The sequence below is a fragment of the Falco peregrinus genome, chromosome 7, assembly GCF_023634155.1.
Source record: "Falco peregrinus isolate bFalPer1 chromosome 7, bFalPer1.pri, whole genome shotgun sequence".
Lineage (NCBI taxonomy): Eukaryota > Metazoa > Chordata > Aves > Falconiformes > Falconidae > Falco > Falco peregrinus.
Window position 1 is genome coordinate 33,244,628 of NC_073727.1, and position 21,333 is coordinate 33,265,960.

The 21,333-nt window shown below is 38.8% G+C and overlaps 1 protein-coding gene across 1 annotated transcript in view; it reads left to right on the forward strand.

Annotated features, from left to right (window-relative positions):
* Positions 1-21,333, forward strand: part of NKAIN2 (sodium/potassium transporting ATPase interacting 2) — a 573,086-nt gene that overhangs the window by 473,515 nt on the left and 78,238 nt on the right. Inside the window, exon 4 of the mRNA XM_055811170.1 lies at positions 10,899-11,099. Within this exon, the coding sequence (XP_055667145.1) occupies positions 10,899-11,099 (201 nt within the window). The remainder of the gene's footprint in view (positions 1-10,898; positions 11,100-21,333) is intronic.

Here is a 21,333-nt window from a genome sequence, read left to right on the forward strand (position 1 = left end):
TTAGGGAGCCTAGAACTGGACCCAGTCCTCCAGGTGTGCTCTTGCCAGTGCTGAGCAGGCATGAAGGATCACCTTCCTTGGCCTGCTGGTGACACTTAACGCAGCCCAGAAGTCTGTTGGCCACCAGGACCCCTAGGTCTTTTCCAGCAGAGCTGCTCAGTCAGTCAGCGCTCAGTCACAGAGAGGGCTCTATTCTTGTTGAAAAGTGAGCAAACTGCCGAGTCCTGTGTAAGAGCGGAGCCAGAGATCCCCCCCCATTCAAACTGTCTTGGGGCCAATCAATGTAAATTTGAACTGAAGGGCAATCTTCCTTTTGGTATGACCCTGTGAGATGGAGCAAAGCATCCAGACATAAGGCTTCAGCAAAAGTGGAGCTGACACCTGACATGAACCATCATTGAGCTATCATTAATACATAGCTGATCTAGGAATTAATTTTTAAGGGTGCCCACCAGATACTAGATCCTACTCTTCAATTAATAGGGGTTTCTGTGTTGTCCTTTATAAAATATCTCTTATCTATATTTGCACCTTAATACCTGAATTACAAAACAGCGACAAAAACTGTTTAAAAAATGAAATATTTGAATCAGTCTGTACTATATTTCTTTATACTAATTTTAATCTAACTGTTAAAAAGGGAATAAATCTTTTGCAAGACTACACTGGAAAATCCAATACCAAACAGCATTTGGTACATCATTAACTAATATGGTTTGTTTGTTAATTATACCTTCCCACAAAAGACCAGATGACAATATTTGTATCTAACAGGAAAGAGAACTAAATCACAGGAAACACGAGTTGATGTAGAGTTTTAGGAAGAAATAGGGTGATATCCGGAAAATTACTTGTTACCACCTAATAGCGCCATCGGTTCAAAACTGTAAAGCTGCACACTGAATCTGCATAATATTTTTTGTACAGCTTGTGTATATTATGCAGGCTGGTATATATGTGGTACAAACTGGTGCTAAGTGTAAGATTAACAAAATAATGGATCTTTTTATTGAGGTAATTTTGCCATCTTAATTTTGGTGTTCTTGTATTATACGTAAGAATATGCATATATTCTTATGTGCAGGTAGTCGTTTATGCTTTTGCAGCATTGCACGCCACATAGTCAACATGTAAAAGAGCAATAGGGTATTCATCTATGGATTAGTACTTTAACTGATTTAAACTGCTACAGTTTCTTTTGCAGTACATGAGGTACTTTCTTCATACTAGCTAAAAAATCTAGCATGGCATCATAATATTATTCCTTAGGGTCTGCTTTTTAAAACTTAATAAAAGCCATACATTCACCCAAAGTTATGCGCTAAATCTTTTTAAATGGCTTTGAATTGTTCTTAGGAGGCTGCAGTTTGCTAAAGGAGTGGGCATTGCCACATCTTTGCAATAGCTCACAAGAGGAAAGGACACTCGCTTGAAATGTTTGCTAGCATCAGCTTGTTTGATATTTAGTTTGTTTATTAATGTAGGTGACAAAGTTTCTTTTTAGTTTGTTTACATGGGACTTGTCAGAATAGAATTTGTGAATAGTTTATTTTTCATTTCTGAATCAAGTATTTGCACCCATATCACCTACACTGGATATAGTGGACTGATAACATTTTCCAGTTTGCAAATGCAGCCTCAGCACCCTAATAAGTCAAGTTTGGAAAGTTTAATATTTTCTCCTGAAAATGTTGAAACACGTTTTTTGCAGTGTTATTCACATTCTTGATGTTTTCATTTTGCAGGCTAAAACTAGCTAAAACTGGAATTCCTGAGTAGTCTCATTAATCAAAATTATTTCTGAGGCACAATGTAGAGGGGGAAAAAAAAAAAAAAGAAAGAAAGGAATTATCAGTTCTAGAACAGGAGAAACTGTGCACCTTGTTTCTTAGAAAGAATTCAAATAATTCTCAATGCAGGAAGCAGACGATATACAAAACGTTTGTAATTCACTCTGTGCTCAATATAAGTTAGATCTTATTATTTCTGTACTTAGATGACAGTAGTGGATAATTGAATTTGTTTTAATAAAACTAATCTGTGGACCAAGCTGAGTGACATACTATCACACCACAAAAAAAGAGAGCGATTTCACCTACAGTTAAATTAATTCCTGCATGTAAAGTGAAAAGATTTGATTTATCAAATCTGAATATAGCCTTAGGTATTCTAATAACCATCATCACCTGCAAGGACACAAATGAACTCTTTATGAACTAAAGTTTATCAGAGTCATATAACATGTTCCCATGACAAATGTCTTTTTCATGTAAAAAATAAATACAACCTTTCAGACAGGAACTAAAGCTGTTTTCCAAAGTCTGTGGTGTAAGTATAGCTGAGGCAAAAGGATCTTTTTTCACACATGAGCACTGAAACCTGTGACACTGGTTTTCCTATGTTAACCAGTGGAGACGGAGCTGCGTAATCCCTTTAGAATTGCTAAAAGTCACTCCTAGGTGTAAAATGTGCCAAACTAATGGTCAAAAATGTCCTTGCTATAAATATATATTTATTTTATATTTATATTATAACACTATAAACAGTGTTACTATGGACTGCTACACACACATTTTGTGCATGTCATGCTGGGTGTGTATTGGTGTGGCTTCACTGATTTGACTTTTGTTTTACTGGCCCTAATTTGCAAGCTAGGTGAATGCTGTACAGCTTCAGATCTGAATCTAATTCTGCAGATGATGACATCTATCAGCCTGGTCAATAGTGGAAGAAGTTATAGTGAAAGAGCCTGAAGTAGTCGATGAAGGATAATTATTCCACACCATTTCTTGAACAGGGGGAATAAGGCCCTATAGAGGTGGCCCATGCTTCCACTTCTGTCTCTGTGCTTCCTTGCCATCAGTCTGTGGCTGGCTTCCTGCTCAACATCTTATCTAGTTTCCCTGAGTAGCTTTTCAGAGTCCTTTAGGAATACTTAGCACTCTCTTTCAACTGTGTCCTTTCTATTGACTGCAGAGGAATACAAACCATTTTAATCTGGATATTTTATTTCATACGGAGAATGCAAGTGGGTTGTCAGGACTAGCTATGCATTTTAAATTGATGCTTTAATTCATTGCAACCTCCCCACAGAAGTAAAACCTTTTGAAAATATTCACCTGGGCTAGATTTGAATCAAACTGAGTAAGATGACTCCATGTGTTTTGTAATAATTTCCCGACTCATCCAGGCTTCTTTTTAATTATTCTGAAATCTTTATGTGTATAAAATCACTGGTTGCTGGAAGTGCTTAGACTATAGAGCACTATGTACAACATATATTTATCTTCAGCCTGATATTTCATGAAACCCTTCTGCATGAAAATGATCTCATGTTTCTTAACACCACTTTAGTCCTAACAACAGTTTCTGTGTTCTGAGAACTTTGTTGAAGTGTACTTACTGTTTCCTGTACATGCTGCAGGTGGCAGATTTTTCTAGATTTAGCAGCAGAGGCTGATTCAAACAGTTTCTTCACTGTAGGCATGAGCTCCACCTTAGGGTCATGAATGCATTGAGTTGTGTAAAGAAAAAAAAAAGTTAGACAAGATAATTATTTACATTTTAAATGAGAATAAAAAGTCAGGAAACAAAACAAAGGTTTGTCACTGTACACATGCATTTTGTTTTACAGCACCTAAAACTATGTAATAACCAAGGGACACTGAACAAATGACATCAGCTGGAATTTCCTTCTGTATATACTCTATAAAGCAGCTGATGTGTAAGTTCTACACCACAGACTTCTGCATCCTTCCTTACTAAATGTTGGACCATGCTAAAATTTTGCCTTGCACAGAAATGATCAAGCAAAATCTTGAGGTGTTTCGGCAACTCAGTAAACCATTTATCCTAGAAAAGGATTTTAAGGATATACATTTCAGGCTGTTATTTTACTCAAGGCCTAGACCTTTCCTGTTTACAGCCTGCAGAACTGTGTTCCCAGCTCACAGGAAGGTCTGCATATTTGGATATTATCCAAATATAAGATGTCCTTGTGCTTATAAGGGTTTTATTTAGAATTAAGAGGTTATTTATATTTGTGTCTTTGAATTCTAAGCACTATTGATCTGTGTATTTGCCTGGGTAAACCAAGAGACACACCTCCTTTACCATTTAAAAAGGAGGGGACGGGACGGGATGGGACAGTCCTGAGAAGCTAAAGAACTTAAATTTCTTTAAAAGCATTATGCCATACTCATAACAATGCAGTGCTGATGCATTGTGAAAACAGTGAAATCATGTGTTTTCAGCTCAAAATGAATAACCAGGGTTTGGGAACCATTCATAACATTCACATCACTTCAGAAAGAGATCCAGAACCACATTGAGTTTAGTATAATCATAAAATCCTTTGCTAGTTTTGTTTCATGGAACACCACTTTGATGTGGGAAAAGAGAGCATGTTCCACCACCTTGTTTCCAGCTCTGGACCCCTGCCAGGCTGCTCAGTTCACCCTGAAGCAGAAGCTGGACTCTCTAATAAGATATCTGTGGGATCATCATCTTTTGGTACACCAGTAAATACCTAAATTGCATCTTTGTACCTTCAGGTTTAATCTAAACTTTAGAATAGGATTCTCTTTTGGAATGAAAGAAGTTAGTTTTTGTCGGATGTAATAAGTTCCGGTAATAACCCCATGCCCACCAGTAAGGATAAAGCTACATAACATCACCTGAGGCTGGAAAACTGCTCACTGTAAACCCACATTAACAGTCTGGAGACAAGCTGGTTTTCCCAGAGAATAGCAATTTGGCAAACCACTAATTTTTCAAAACATTTAACTTAATTTCCTTCAATAAATTTTCTCACTTCCAGAATGATATCCCTGATTACTCCACAGTGAGTAATATGTAAGATTCCACAGTTAGATACTACTCTGGGATGTGAGTGCCTCTGGTCAGTTGCCTATTTCAATGTATTTTATCATTGCACAAGCTGAAGTCCTCCAGAAATCATTTCCCAAGAAATTAAAAAAATCTAGTGCTCAGGATGTTTATCAAATATGTACATGAGCTAAATTAAAATTTCTGTATGATAGCACAGGGACTGCAATCTTTCAGTCCCTGTGATAAGTAACATTCATCTACTAGAATTGGCTTAATTCTCTTGTTCTGCACAAAAGAAAATTCAACGGATCTTAACCCAGAACATTCTTAGTCTAAATACATAGTGTTTAAATATGAAAAATATTCTGGGAAATCATTTTAACCTTGCAATACAAACTGAAAGTTTCTACTTCCTTTTGATATTTTTAATTTAAGAACTATATAGATAGAAACTTTTTTAACAAAATTGTTAATAAAAAATGTTGATGTCACTGAACTGATTAAATTAATATTCTGGAGTTTAGCAGTTTGGTTTTTTTTTTAATGAGTTGAAACAGAGCAGATTAAAATTATTAGGTTTGCCAGTCTACATATTACAATACTAGAAAAATATGAGGATCTTAATTAAGATAACATTGCAGCTCTAACAATTTCGTAAGATTATTGATAGGTATCTTATAACAGAATAGTAAGTGACAATGTCAATCCCTGTATGCTTTTTGAGGTCTATTTTACAGTATTTCATTAATATAAGACTCCAGTTTCATTTTGGAGAAGAAAATCAGAACACCTGAGTCATCTCTTTCTTTCATGCTGGTATCTCTATAACTAATTCATCAACGTCTTTGGAAGTGCATTGGAAATCACTTAAGATACATTTGGAACATTTTTAACAGACAACTGAGAAAAGCTAACAGTAAGGCAATTTTTGCTGGTTTTCATGGAGAAACTTCAGAAGTAAATCTCTTGGGTGGATTCGGACTGGTTAAATCATATTTAATTAATGACACATATGTAAATCAAATTCCATATTAAATTTGAAATTATAATGGTGCAAAATCGTTTTGTAAGATGAAATTAAAGAACAGGATTCTAGGTTACTGAAAAAAATTCATATGAAAGGGAAAGCATCACACATACAAAAAGTGGACAAGGTAAAAATCAGGTCAGATACAACAAGATAAAAAAGATCAGAAACCTTAAATATCCATGATCTCTACACAATTATACAGCAATTATTTCCTGTATATCAACTGTGGATTAAAAAAAAATGAAAACAAAAAGGAAAAATGAAAAGAAACACATCTGCCAAGCTCTATTTTGGCCCATCAGTGAGGGCAGTTTTTTCTTTAGACAGGAAAAAGTCTGCTTGCATGAGAAAATGGTACTGCCTGAAGGGAGATAGTTTTAGTGGGAAAGTGAGATAACAGAAGAAAAAAAATGACTGTAGAGGCCTCTGTGCATCTGAGGCATCCAGAACTACAAATGCTTTCAGACCCTGTTCTTTTATCACTGAAACCTTGTGTGATCATTCAGTCTCCAAGCAACTTGTTCTTGCTAGTTTGAGTTTGAAAAATGAAACAAGTGGTTACATGGTTGTATTTGACAAAACCTGTACAGAAGCTTGGCAGGGTTGCACAGATTTCAGCAATTCCTAATTAGAAAAATGGGAGAAACTTATTTCCCATGACACAGCAAGCCTCAACCATTGAAGTCAGTACAATTTAATTTCCCTGAGTCTGCGAGATCTCCGGGACTTTCAAGGAGAATCAGCCTGAATGACTACTGCCTCTTTTTTCTTTTGGCACTGTGTTTGGAATCAGCTTCTCTAAGCCGCACCAGACAGAAATAGTTGAAACAGTAATATATTGCTATTACTACACAGAGATGGTATACTTACTAATACGTACTAATAGCAATACAATAAACACAGAGCTATATTCGTTATGAGCACTGCTGTACTGTTGCTTCTTAATGCAGAGGAGGTTGTATTTCTTTCTGGAAGCTCTTTCAAAGCTTTCTGCTGCCATGTTCTGTCATCAGCTGTCCTCAGCCAGGAAAAGTTATGTACTGTGCAGATAACCCTAGCAAAAGTTGTTATCTAGCATATTAAGCACAGCCACAAAACCATCAGAGCTCAGCGGTTTTTACAAACTAAGCTGAAATGAAATTACAGATTTAGTCTGCAGATGTCTCAGGTTCTAATCTCTGAAATCTGGGTCTCTGAGACCTCCAAACTGTATCCTTTGTCTAATCCAGCAGTACTTCTGACCATTACAAATATCAGTGCATTTTAAGAATGTCAGCAAAGAGGTCCTACTAAATATTTTCTTGGGTTTTTTCCTCCTTGATGAATATCAACATCTACTCTAATGCACCAATTTTCATTAACAGGCTTTACAAAATACCAGCAGGATTTCCAAAAACAGCACAGTGATCATCAATAAAGCTCATACAGATGTATTTCTGTGTCCATGAAGGAAGCAGCTGTTTGTTGAATTTAGGATAATAAAATCTTCCTTGACATACAGACTGTGAACCACACCATATCGGCATGCCCAATGTGTATCAACAATTCTTGTTAAGTTTCATAGATTCAAGGCTTATCAGACTATTTCTCTGCATTTCCCTGAACAATGTTTGAGCCACAGATGTTGGAAAGAAAACAGACGGCAAATACACTGGAGAGTACAACAAATCCCCAGCTTCCAGTGTAGACTTTGTCTGTGTCCACTAAAACTGTATTCAAACAGTGAACAAAGTAAATAGCAAGCAGAGTCTGTCCAAAAATAGCTCTAAATGTTTTCAGTATAAAAGATGTTAATGATGGATACATCATCCCCTCCTCAGCTTACACAGTTCTACAAGGAGATCCAAGTCCTCAACAGTTTTCTCACTTAAAACTAAAACTTTTTCGCAAGCTGGGTGACCTTCACTATTGAGCAACAGGAGCTGCTCTGCTGATATGATTGCATATGGGGGGACATGGTTTGAAGGTTATGAACAAGTTCAAAGCCCATAACAATTTATACCTGAGATTTTACTGTGCTGCAGCTGACTTTAAAGTGAATAGGCTCCTTCTGTATTTCTTCCTACTCCATTTATTTTGGGGATATGAATTTACAGGGTCTAACGTACATGTTGGCTGGTCAAAATCTGGTTTCATTATCATTCTCATGCCAGCTAAGTTTGACCCTGAGCCACGGATGATGTCTAATCTTACCAGAATCAGATTTCACGTCTGTTTATTGTTTTGCTTTCTGAGGTTGACCTTGTTTGTTAATTGGTTCAATCTGTAACAGCTATGCTTCTTGAAAGCCTTCTTAACCACTTTATTCCAAGTTCTTTAAGATTTGAAGTTGAGGCTTTCAGTAAGATTTGTTTGGTCTAACTGCTATAAAGAATTAAGGAATATAACACTTCTGTGACAAGTATCAGGTCTATTTTATGAGCAGAGGAAACAACACAGCATTTTACTGATTACTTAGAGATAGAAATAGAATATAGATCTGATAAAGGTCTGCAATTTTTTCCTGTTAAGCACTAAAAGACTATTCTTGAACAAAACAAGATTATTTAGTCCTAATCATAGCATTAAAATTAACTGCAAAAAGTTGATTTGGGAGCAAGGGAGTTGCCTAAATATAACAAATTATTTCAGAAAATTATCTGGGAATAAATTCAGCAATGGAAGAAAGCTGGACTTTGTGATGTTTTATTTACATATGCAATTAATAATATTTTAATGTGTGAATAATTTCCTGTGTAACTTGGAAATCTACTTGTGCTTTTCATGTGTAAAGTTTTTGATTACTGCACCCTTTTTAGGTAAACATAACTGTCTCTAGAGCAATGATGTTCTAGCCACACAGGCCAGTTTTGACTTCTCTGTCTAGCTCCTCTTCATCCATTTTAACTTAATCTGGCAGATGCATAACAAATACTCAGTTCCTGCAAGCCAGTTTATCCCTTTCTTTTTCAAGAAATACCTTCTTCTTCCCTTGTCTGCACTTTGTAAAATATTTTTAGTCCATCACAATTCTTCTGAAGGTATTGCAAATGACAAAATAGAGCCAGACAATGAGTCCTATTCATTCATGCTGCATCTCTGATAAGATACTAGAGGTTAAGAATTTTCCATGGTAACGAGAATGGCTTAAAGGTCTTCTGACAATAACATGATGGATTCCAATCTTAGTCATTCAGGAATAAATCTATAAGTAATGTTACTCCAAAGATACCCATTCTTCAACTTCTTACACCAGGTGAGAAGGCCAATGTGCTACTAAGGGGTGGTAACAGCCCTGACTCCAGAAAGAAAAATAGTCTTCTGGTTTAGATGTAAGGGAAAAGTGGCCATTTCCAAAAAACTTCTCTCAGACACTTTCCGGTGCCTGCAGCTTTGGTAGGGAGGGGTCCAGAGAAAGGAGAGATTTGTTTGGGGTGAAGATTTATAGCCATAGGTAAGTACATCCATTTGGGGGAAATTTGCATAGTTTATACAAATGTTCACTGCTGCTTTGATCACCTTTAAATGCTTCAAGTTAGTTGCACAACTAAATTCATGTGAAACATCACATGTTTTCTCCTATTGCTTGTTATTAGCCAGATTGGGCTATTATGAGAATGCAGGGTAATTATTCATCACAAAAATATCTATGGTCCTTCCTGCCATCTGATAGCTGGGTGTGCTTATGGAGGATAGTAACTGATTTTTTTTACCTGAACAAAGTTTCTGCACTTTTAGACAAGAACTGCAACTTTATTTAAGGAAAAAACATTCAGCTACACTACAGTGTCCAGTGTAATCACAGATCGATTGACATGTCATTCATGACATCATCCAAAACCTTCCTCGGTGGTTACCTTTGCATGAGTTAGTGCAAAAAAGGGAAAATAAGTGGACTGAAAAATGACTAGTTTTAAAGGAAGGGAAATGTGAACACAACATATAGTCTACAGAATGGCATTCTATTCCTTTTGGCATGGTAAACCTAATTAAATAGTTGCATTTTAAAATCCTTATGAGAATCTTAATTATTAATGTAATCAACAGGCTGAAGAAAATGTAGGTTAGGTGTGGGGAGAGTCTGGCTTTGCAGATTACTTAAAAGCAATTTTTTTTTGCATGACTGAACACATGTGCGCACAGACTAGTCACACTTTGCAATGAGGTTATACTTCTAAATTATTTATAAAGGGTTGGTAAACACTGTAGACTATTACAGAACCCACAAAGTCCATAGTGTTGTTATGACTATGTATAACACCCTCAAGTAATGTGCAACCAAGTATAATTTATGACAGTCATATCCATAGTATTGTTTATGATTTATATTAATCATTTATTAATCCTTTATGAACTATTTATGAATTCAATCTTAATGTAAAGCATGGCTGACTAGTTACCCCATTGCAGTAGCTGCATAGGAGTTAAACGTTGCAGGCCTCTGCCCCTTCTTTTTAACAAGGCAACACTTACTAGCCGTTTCCTTACTAGGACTCCTAGGAAGTTAGAAATATGACAGAGGCATTACAAAGAGGTTTTGCTTGTAAGCAAACAGAATCCTTTTTTGACATCTTCAATAGTTCAGTAGAGCTACCACAGGTGTGCTTCACAGGGCACATGAGACAAAACCCCTTGCAGATCACCCACACATATTAAAGTCTATGAAGTACTGGTTCCTGAGGACTCTTGTATAGTTTGATACCTCAGACAGCCAAAATATGGGCTGTATTTCTAGGGACTGAGCAGAGGAGGGTTGCTATGTTCATCAGTGCTTATGGTTTCCGCAGGAAAATGCGCACTGTAACAGAAATTACTGCTATAGTCTAGGCTACCATAATGTCTAGGGACAGATCCTGGCTTGCAGGATTATTCTTCTGCTCCAAAGCAGTTCTGCCTGCCAAGGTACAGCTACTTGTGCTTGCTGCTGGCAAGCTCCTCTACCTTTCATGTGACAATGCAGTTTTACCACTGCTCTTTGCTTCTTTATGCATCCTGTGAAATCTCATTTGATACTGGAGTACCCTCCCAGCACATTAATACTTCACTTGTGTTTTTGCAGGAAACAGATCTCATTCTGACCTTTAATATCTCAATGCATCGTTCTTGGTGGATGGAGAATGGGCCAGGCTGCACCGTGACCTCAGTAACACCAGCACCAGACTGGGCACCAGAGGATCATCGCTATATCACTGTCTCGGGGTGTTTTCTTGAATATCAGTACATAGAAGTGGCTCACAGTTCTCTTCAGATCTTCCTTGCAGTAAGTCTTTGCAGATAGCTTCACTTTTACCGTCTTTTCTAGATTTCCTCTAGCAGAACATCCAGAATAGCAGACTGTTGTGGCATTCATTCACAGACCCTGGCTCTGTTAGTTTTGTTATGAAACTGTTGTCATGCAGCTAGTTCAAGACACCTGTATACAAAAAGCTCCACTATACATGTTTATTGCTGTAAGAACTGCTGACATGGCAGAGTCTGTTTTCCTAATCTCCATTTTGAACCACTGGCCAACTGACCATGCCACAAATCATTTACAGCTAGGTACATCCAAATTGCACTATAGGATAAAAGTTGTGACATAATAACAAATTACAGCTATATTTGTGAAAACCAGATTGAATATGAAAGAAAAGCCAAAATGAAGGAGTATTTTTCAACAGTAAAAATAGGTTCACTGATCGGTTCACAGGACTCAAAAGTGATCAGTCTGTCTTTAACCATATTAATCAATGTGCACTGGAGGAGAATGGGGGAGGCTCTTCCCAAAAAATCAAAATGTTGAATGAAAATCAAAAACAGAAACCTTAAATCTTTGTAGGAGGATAAGAATCCACTGATACACTGCAGAAAGTTTGTAAGGAATGAAAACAATTTGTTTTGGGGAGAAATGGTAGGTTTTTCAATTGTATTTACCTGTACTAATCATTTTGCCTTGTGTTGTCTCTGACCTAGGTGAAAAGATGACATAAACACTGACTTAATTACACTCAATGACAATCTGCACTTTTATATTTATTCTGGTGATACGTACATGTTTATACCCAGATGGAGATATACATGACTGCAAATAAAACTGTTTCTATACACATAAATTTGGACTAGTATCTACGTGCATGGCTCCCTCCATATAAATCTTTTGTTCAAAAGATTCCAATATGTTGTCCCAAGACTGATCATACTGGTAAATGAGAGGAAATTTAGTTAACTAGATCAAGAAGTAAATGTAAGGTGGTTGGACAGTCCATAATATACTATATGGTCCTCAGTTACCCAAAACTGAGCAGCTTTTCTACCTGTCTATTCCTCAGCCTAGCTGTAAATGGCCAAGTGTAGAGGAATGAATCTGGGTTACTTAGCATTGATAATATACAACTGTGGGTTGGCTTCAGGGGCAGTGGGTTGGCTGATGTAGATAAGGTGCAGGTGTAGCTCGTTCCTGCTAAGTGGTTAAATAGCCCTGAGGATTGTGGGAGAGGGGTAGAGGAGGAGCAGTGTGGTTTGGCCTCTGGAGGAAGGAGATACCGCACAGACAGTAGAATCTAGCCAAGGGAAAAGCCTTGTTGCAGCCTACTAGTTTGATTGTGCTGCAACACACCACCACCCTCTTTCCTGCCCTATAGATGCTGCCTGTGCTGTAGGATACAGTCTTCTATAATTCCTTTACAGCCAAGGACTAGGTGAGTTCAAGACAATAAATCTCTGTGTCAAGACATCTCTGGGAGCTCTGCATGGAAGAGATTGGTGACTGATTCACCTGGAAACCCAGTTGCCTCCCTTCAGTGGAGCTAACCCAGGTGTCCTCCATGCTCCTCAACTTGCTGCACTGCAGCAGAGCAAAGGGACCTTAACAAAGTAGGTAGTAAGGCAGGCACTAGACAGGTCTGGAATACAAAAACAACCCTTTCTCCAGATAGTTCACACCTGCAATTTTGACTAGCTACAGCTGATGCAAAAGAGACAAAGTGATCAGTACAATAAAATTAGTGTGAATAATTAAATAAGATAAAAATAAATATACAAATTTATTTAGAAACAATTGTTATCACTCAAACAATTGTTATTAACTCATAAAATCGTAGATTCATTTAGGTTCGAAAAGACCTCTAAGATCATCAAGTCCAACTGTTAACCTAACACTGCTAAGTCTACCATGAAACCACATCCCTAAGAGCCCCATCTACACATATTTTAAATACCTCCAGGGATGGTGACTCCACCACTTAACTGGGCAGCCTGTTCAGTGTTTGATAACCCTCTCAGTGAAGAATTTTTTCCTAATACCCAACACAAACCTCCCCTGGCACAGCCTGGGGATGTTTCCTCTTGCCCAGTCACTTCTCATCTGGGAGAAGAGAACAACACCCACCTGTCTACAGCCTCCTTTCAGGCAGCTGTAGAGAGCGATAAGGTCTCCCCTGAGCCTCCTCCTCTCCAGGCTAAACAACCCCAGTTCCCTCAGCTGCTCCTCATAACACTTGTGCTCCAAACCCTTCCCCAGCTTCGTTGCCCTTCTCCAGACATGCTCCAGCACCTCTGCAACCGTCTTGCAGTGAGGGGCCCAAGACTGAACACAATATCTGAGGAGCAGCCTCATCAGTGCCAAGGACAGGGTGACAATCAATGCCATAGTCTTGCTGGCCACACTGTTTTGGATACAAGCCAGGATGCTGTTGGCCTTCTTGGCCACCTGTGCACACTGCTGGCTCATATTCAGCCAGTCGTCAACTAGCACCCCAGGTCCTTTTCTTCTGGGCAGCGTTCCAGCCACTCTTTCTCAAGCCTGTACTGCTGCGTGTGGTTGTTGTGACCCAAGTGCAGGACCCGGCACTGAGCCTTGTTGAACCTAACACAATTGGCCTCAGCCCTTTGATCCAGCCTGTCCAGATCCCTCTGCAGACTTTTCTGTCCTCAAGCCCTTCAAATGAGATATCCAGGTTATTTTTCTGCCTTAGTCTTTTGTATGTAATGAATGATGAACAAGAAACTCAAGGAATATATAGTTCAATACTAATTCTGTTCCTGATGCAACAAGGGGTTTTGTGTGTCTGTGCCTAAACAGATCTGTGTTTCTAACTTTCTTTACAAGCCAGGGGAATGGTTCAGGATAACAAACTGTTGGTAATCCACTAGCTGTAGGCAACTATGGCTGAGTTTATATTTCCACTCATGTTACTGTAAATATGATTATCATAGGTAAAGAGCTACACAGTGTAAGTATGGGTCAGTTTTCCAGACCTGCTACTTGCAACTTTACCATTTACATCATTTTCACATTTTCAGTTGTGTGTATGGGGTTCTTTTTCTAATAGAAATACTAGCATAAATTCACTGTCTTATTAAAGGTGGTGAGAAACAGAGGAATTACTTGGTACTGCTCAGTGACATATAACAGAAGAGTAGACATTGCTTGGTTTTCAGCAAACTAGCTTTCAACAAACCTGAGCTTTAGATCACTTTTGTCTCCAGCTAGTAGAAAGAAATCTTTCCTTTCAGTTTTCTTTTATGGGCACTTAAATGGATCTTGCACTTTAACTGTAAAACTATAAATTGTAATCTACAAATTGGTTACTTGCTTTCTATCTGTATTTCTGTACATTCGTGACAATGGTCAAGCTAATGTTGATCTTGGCTTTTTTATGGACTGGTGGTACTGCATCATGTTTTTAAGGCTGTTTTCTACTGCCTACAGATAAAATGTTACAAAGGAATTTAGCATCATTGAGGACCACTTATATCAGTCTTTGAAAACATTACACTGAGTGTATTTTGTACAGCTTGCCAGTAAGCTCACAAGGAATCCAACTACAGAAGGTTAGGCTTCACATCGATGTGATATTTGCTGTGGATTACTTAGTGGAAAGAATATGACAGCTAAGATAAAAGCTATAAAGCCCCCATAGTTCATACTTTCTAAAAAGCAAGTCTCAGGGTGGGCTATGGAATATTGCAGTGATTGCAGACAGATGCTCTGCTGAGGAGGTGCAGAATACTCATAGTCTCCAAGAGGCCTTCTCTCTCCCAAGGAACATGTCCTAGAAGCAAACGGCATCAGATTGTGAACCATACAAATGCCACTGCTAATTTTGTGCAGGTCAACACAGATTTTATTTTTTTAAGAGTGAAATGTTGAGGAATTTTCATTTCTCCTGCTGCTTAAACAAAGTATTAGTTACAGCACTGGAATGTTAAAAGACCCCAAAGGTCAGGAGAGTCCCCATTGTAATCCCATTTAACAGCGTGGTATTGTTCATTGTGTGACACTGACCTTGGAGACTAAATGTGATGATGCACAGATATTTTGCCAGCTTTCCCAAGGAGTGGATTTTGCTCAGGATAAACAAACAACTGGACAAAATTGCTAGTTTAGCTTACCCTGAAGAAGTAACAGAAAATTTAGTTTGGTGGCCTCTATACTTAGACCAGCTAAATGGTCATGATTTAGAAAATCTTCAGAATGGGGAAAAATTGAGAACTAATGTGTGTAAGAAAATGCTCTTATAAAACAAAGATTGTCCCAATTTGGGTATTTAGCATTTATGTATGCAAAGAAGGGCTGGAATAGTCCACAGTGATAATAGGGGTTGCAAAGCAGCCACAACTATTCTGTTGTCCTGCGACACAGAGCGTTTAGTGCATTGGGTGATGCTGGTGGAAGTTGACAGACACTGTTAAAAAGAGGGGTTCAGAGTGAAGAAGGGAGAATGCAATGAAGGAGAATCTATTTCACTGAATGCAGCTTTGCAGCCTGCAGTGCTGCAAAATAAACATTTTTTAGGGCACCACCTGCAGCACACAGCTGTATGGAACTGAACAGAACTACTAAGGGTGTGCTTTGTTCTGCTTTGTGTGAAACCCTGCAGTCTGGGAAAATATGTGGGGAAGGTATTTCTATGAAGCAGCTCTCTCCTTTCCTGCCATCCCCAATACCTGGTGAATATCATAGCTGAATCTGTAGAGGTGAGATCTTAGCTTCATTGCACTTTGACAGCAACAGTAATTTATTTAATGCTGTGCTTATACCTGGAGAAAAAAATGCATCATTTCAGCCACATCCAATTAATTTGTTTTGTTGCAGAAAGCTAACCCTCAGTGCAGCCTGTGCTCACATGCTGGGCAAAACTCTCCACTCAACGCTTCTCTTCCAGGGAAGTCCCATTTACAGAGCTATGACATCTTGAGCACCTGGACCATCCAATGTGCTCTGCAAGGACCACAACTCTGCATGTCCTTGGTGCCTACATATTACCAAAGTGAACGGGTCTAGTGATGACATGACTTGGATACCCATACACTTCATACATTAAAGTGTCCTTATGTACTTAATGGTTATTGATTCTTGCTGCTTACATCAGAGATGTTATTTCATTTTCAGGATTACTGGGTTATCAAGGATAGATATACTTAAATCACTGATCTCTGGAGAGAATTGTTCCAGGTAAAGAATGAGGTCAGTGATTGTAATGGAGATTTGATTTGCTAGTGGTTTGTGAAATTTGAGTTGCATTCTGTATAATATTTACAGAGTAAAGGCTGAAGAAAATTTCCCACCTACCCCTAAACGATAGCAGGTATAGCTTCCACTTCACCATGGAAGGGCAATGCCTGGGAGGGACACAGTGCAGGGTATGCACCCCTGCCAACCTTGGCATGAAATGTCAGTGCTTAAGGCAGTCATTATCTCTGTGTATAAATAGTATATGCACCCCAGCTTTTTGGTCACACAGCTAAAGAAGACTCACAAGCTTACAGTTTCACAGGCATCCGCACCCATCTATGTCTAATTCTAGCTATGGATCCTAGGTACAATTTTCCTCATTTGTGCTTTTTATTGAACTCTTACCTTGTAACAGGAGGTGACAATCTTTTTAGTTCAGGCCCTGAGCTGTGGTTCAGGTCAGTGGCTTTGAATTCCAGGCCTACAACGATGTCCTTGGGAAAGTCATTTCATTTCTCTGTGCCTCTTCCCAAGTGCTGCGGAGAGGAAAGCGTGCCTAAATTTTTCATGTTCAGTTTATAAGACAGTGTACCATTAGCATAGATAGGGATCTCTTGGATCTCTCAAAAAGCCTCTAAATGTGGATGGCATCCAGTACAGCAAGGCCTTTGTGTGGTACAAGAAAATTATAATAATAGTAATTGCATTTCATACAGAAATGGAGCTCAGATCCTCTACATCTTCCTTCTGTCTGTGTTTTACTCTGATTATGCATGACCTGCCCCAACTCCCACAAGGCTGTTCTTGCAAAAATCAACAAATTAAAATCCATTTGTAGATCAAAACTCTGAAAATATGCAAATAAAAGATCAGCCTTGGAGATAAGTGTGACAGAATTACATATCTATTTCCCAGCACAGGATTAAAAGTATTTATTATGCTTGTCTTTTACTCCTCACTTACACCCTCACTTACAGGAACTAAGTGCCCGAGTTATGGGAATAAGACTAAAGCAAAGGCACCACCTTAGCCAATTCAGTTTTCAGTTATATAGCCCTCAAAAAGATTAATTGTATAATATTATTCCAGTAAAAATGAGTGGGGAAAAAGTATTTCCTATGTCCTGTATCTACATTATTGATGGTCACTTACATAACAAATAAATAAAACCATAAGTAAACTGTTACATAAAAGTATTGACCATTTTCATTCTGATCCTGTCCACTGACTTTTATGTGCTGTATATTAGTCTTAATTCCTTTTTCTTCCTTCCTGTATTTATACATGAGTATATGCTTCATGCAATCATTAAAATTATTTCATGCTTTAAAATTTGTAATATGTAATTATCCATCCATACTAGTTACAGTAAATGTATACTGTTTGAGATTCTGCAAAGTCTGTGTCATGTGTAATACCTTTCAAGCTCTGATGCTGTCAGATTGATTTAAAACATCATGAACCATAACTGTGTTATTAAGATGCAATAATACAGCTATGCAGTTAGGATGCCAGCTTCAAAATCTCAGCTCTGTTGCAGACTTACAGTATGACCTTTGCCAGGGTGCTTAATTCATGCCAATTATTGTCTGTACTATACAAACAATGGGTCTTAAATATTTCAGAAAGATGTTGCCAGGATAATTCCATTAAACATTGCAAGGTAATCAAATATTACAGAAAGGTGGTCCATGTATGTATTTAAGCACTTAGAACAGTAGAATAGCATTAATGTTCCCTGCTTCTGTCAAGGATTTATAATAATTAGAATAGGGTACTCTTAAAACCCTTAATGTTAGCACAGCACAGGTGACATTAAATAGTCTCATGCCTTTGTGGAGAGATGAGAGTAGTCCAGAATAGTGTACTCTCACAGGAATTTCTTTACTGGAGCATCTATTTGTGCTTTAGATTCACATGCTCAGATATGTTTCTGACAGTATATCACTTAAAAGCCCCCAACAGCACTGCAGACAATATGAGTGCAAAGCAAAGCAGCAGTTCCTGTCCAAAAGAACTAACATTCAAAGTACAAAACAAGCCAGCCAACCCATACAAATGGAAAAGAGAGGAAAGACAGGAAAACAGAGAGGGAATATTAGTTTGCAGTGTCATTGCACTTCCTCTTCGACCATCATCAGCTTTTTTGTAGGCATGATACAAAAGCCTTAAAAAGGGCTATGAAGCAGAATAATGAGTAAACCTTGCGTTATCTGGTGGAAAATTCTCCTAAAAGGTAGTAAAAGAAGAAAGTGTGTGAAAGTGTGAAATTTGTAAAATGGCTGACAACAAGCTGGTGGCTCACCACCATTGCACTCCCATACAGACGGGAAGGGACAAGCCATGTGGGACAAGCCACAGAGAGCTTTGCAGGTTGAGTAGTTGAATTTCACTGGGAGAAACTAAGGAGACGAAGTGGAGGGATAAAGCAAGCTGTGGAAAATCATATCTGCAGTAACCTTTCAGATGGGCTCAGTCTAGACATGCATTTGTCAGGAGCAAGGAAAGTATGTGGCACACGTAAAGGGAGGATGCTCCTCTGGAGCTGGGACTCACTGACTGAGAAATCAGCAGAGCAGCAGCAGGGCAGCAGAAGTTAAAGGAACAGAGAGCTTATAAACTCCTGCACTTAGAACAGGAAAGGGAAACAAGCCTTCTGCAAGGGAAAAGTACATTCTAGCTCTTTTTTCTTTTTCCTTTTATTATTTATATATATATATATATATATGGGAAGACATTGGTGAGATCTGAACAGAGAAAAATACTCACAGTTCCTCCAGAGACACCAGCAAATGACAGAGCAGGACTAAATGAAGAGAACAGTGGGAGTAAAGTGTGTGGGTATATCAGCAGGACAGACTGCATGATAGGAGGGGCAAAAGAAGTTGAGGCAGGAAGATGAGGGAGGGAGTCATTGGAAAGCATGAAAAAGAGAAGCTGCCTATCTAATGATGCTGTTAGGAATGAGGCAAACAGCAAAAGGAAGTTTCTGTAGGTCCCAAAATATGCATGAGTAGAATCAAAGAAAGCATAAGTCTGCCCTGGTTTGTCCAGGTTTCTAAAAGTAGACAGGCATGTCCTTTTGTCAGAGCTACAAAGACTCAGGGCAAGGAGCGATCTAAGAACTTGTATTATGTTAAAGGTCTTCACTGAGTTCAGGTGGGTAATACTGATCTTTTAGGAAGTGTCACTGGTTGATGCAGGCTTTGGGTTCTGCTAATAAACCAGCATATCCCATTCCTGTGCCCAAAATACATACAATGTGATATGCTGGGAAAGAAGAAAGAAGATACAGATCAGATCTACTTGCTGCTAATGCAAAAAGCCAAAGCTCTTGCAAAACATCTGACCCATAAATGTAGCAGTAAACTAACACTGGATTCTTAATTTTCCAGTCATCAGTTCCTTTGTGCTGACCAAAAGTAGTATATAGTATATCTATTTGCAGTAACAAGCCTGACGCCATTTTCCTTTCCAGCCAACATAAAGGTCTTCATTTGTGCAAGAAGCACATCTTGCACATGAAAGTGCACACTCAGATTTACCTTTGCTAATGTTGTTTCCCCACCTCCCTCCCCCTCCACAGCAGGCTTCACCTCTTCCACTTGCACACTCACACACATACCTTGCACATCAGCTGCCTTTTTCTGTGCATGTAGAGTGGTGAGAATATTTATACGTGAGAAAGGAGACAAGAACTTGTGTAATCAAGTTTTCACTCTTTGAACTTAATGGCGAAAATAACATTATTTAATTAAGGTGAAGTTCCTTTCTAGGGCAACACAGTGATTGAAAGAAAATTGATTCTTAATGATATAGATTGGTACTTTAGAAAGACTGTTTTTTCACTGCAGGACTGGGCAAAATCAGCACAATGGGAAGAGGGTATGAATCATTGTGAAGTGCTAATTTAATAACACTGTCGTGCCATGTTAGCAGAGGAGCAACATCAGGCTCAGGCATCTTTGACATTGCCTCAGAGCACAGTATATTGCTGTTTCTCTGACAATAATGTTAGAGCATATGTCATTAGTGTTTTGAAGGATTACTATAAGAGCTTTCCTTATGCCTACATGTGTTATCTGTTGCTGCTTCTATCAAATTTTACCTGCATTTCTTCACTACTCTTGCAGAAAACTGAATTGTACACATCAAATCATAAACGTTTTTTTAATGAGAGGGGATCTTTGTCAGTAGAATTGTACTCCTTCATTTGCCTAAAAGCTTCCCTTCTTAATGAACTGGGCTCGTACAAAGCTGTTATATGATAATTGTCTGAAAACAAGTTTGCTCTGACTCAGTGGAGAGAAGTCAGCTTTAAATAGTTACCTGACCAATAAACCAACCAGGTTTATTTCCCTGACAGAATGAAAGGCAACAGCACCAGCATGAGCTGAGTGAGCTGAGACTGGAAGAAGCAGTTCTTCCTCTCATAGATCCTCTTGCACTAGCAAAGGAAAATAGTGCATGTGATTGGGGGTAGGGGGAAGGGATCAGAATTGTAGCAACCAAGAGCTGAGCATTAGACCCATTACTTTTGAGGACTGAGGGAAGTTTCTTGAGAATTTGTTTTGATCATCTCATATGTATTCCTTCACACAGGGGACTGATTCTGGCTGACTCTGTAGGGTAGATAGTTATATGCTAAAGCAATAAGATCATGGTTCTCCTACGTTCAGTGCCTCATGGTTGTCCTGGGGCTGGGCGATGCTGGTGGTGCTATGCTGATTGGTGATGCTGGCTTGCTGGCTTACTTCCTCCCACAGCTGGGATTTAAATTATTCCTCAGTTCTGGTGCTACCGCAGTCCTGTTACCATTTCTGTGACGTGGTCATAGCATAAGAGTTTATGTGAACACTTTCCAGGTATATGCAGGTCAGGTGCCTTGGACTGGGGTCTTTTTAGCCAGTTTTGGTGAGCCTCTACACCAGGGGTGCTCAAACTACGGCCCGCGGGCCGGATACGGCCCCCCAGGGTCTTCAATCCGGCCCCCGGTATTTACAGAAACCCCCTGCTCCCCCCCACTGGGGGCTGGGGGGGGAAACCAAGCAGCCGCAGA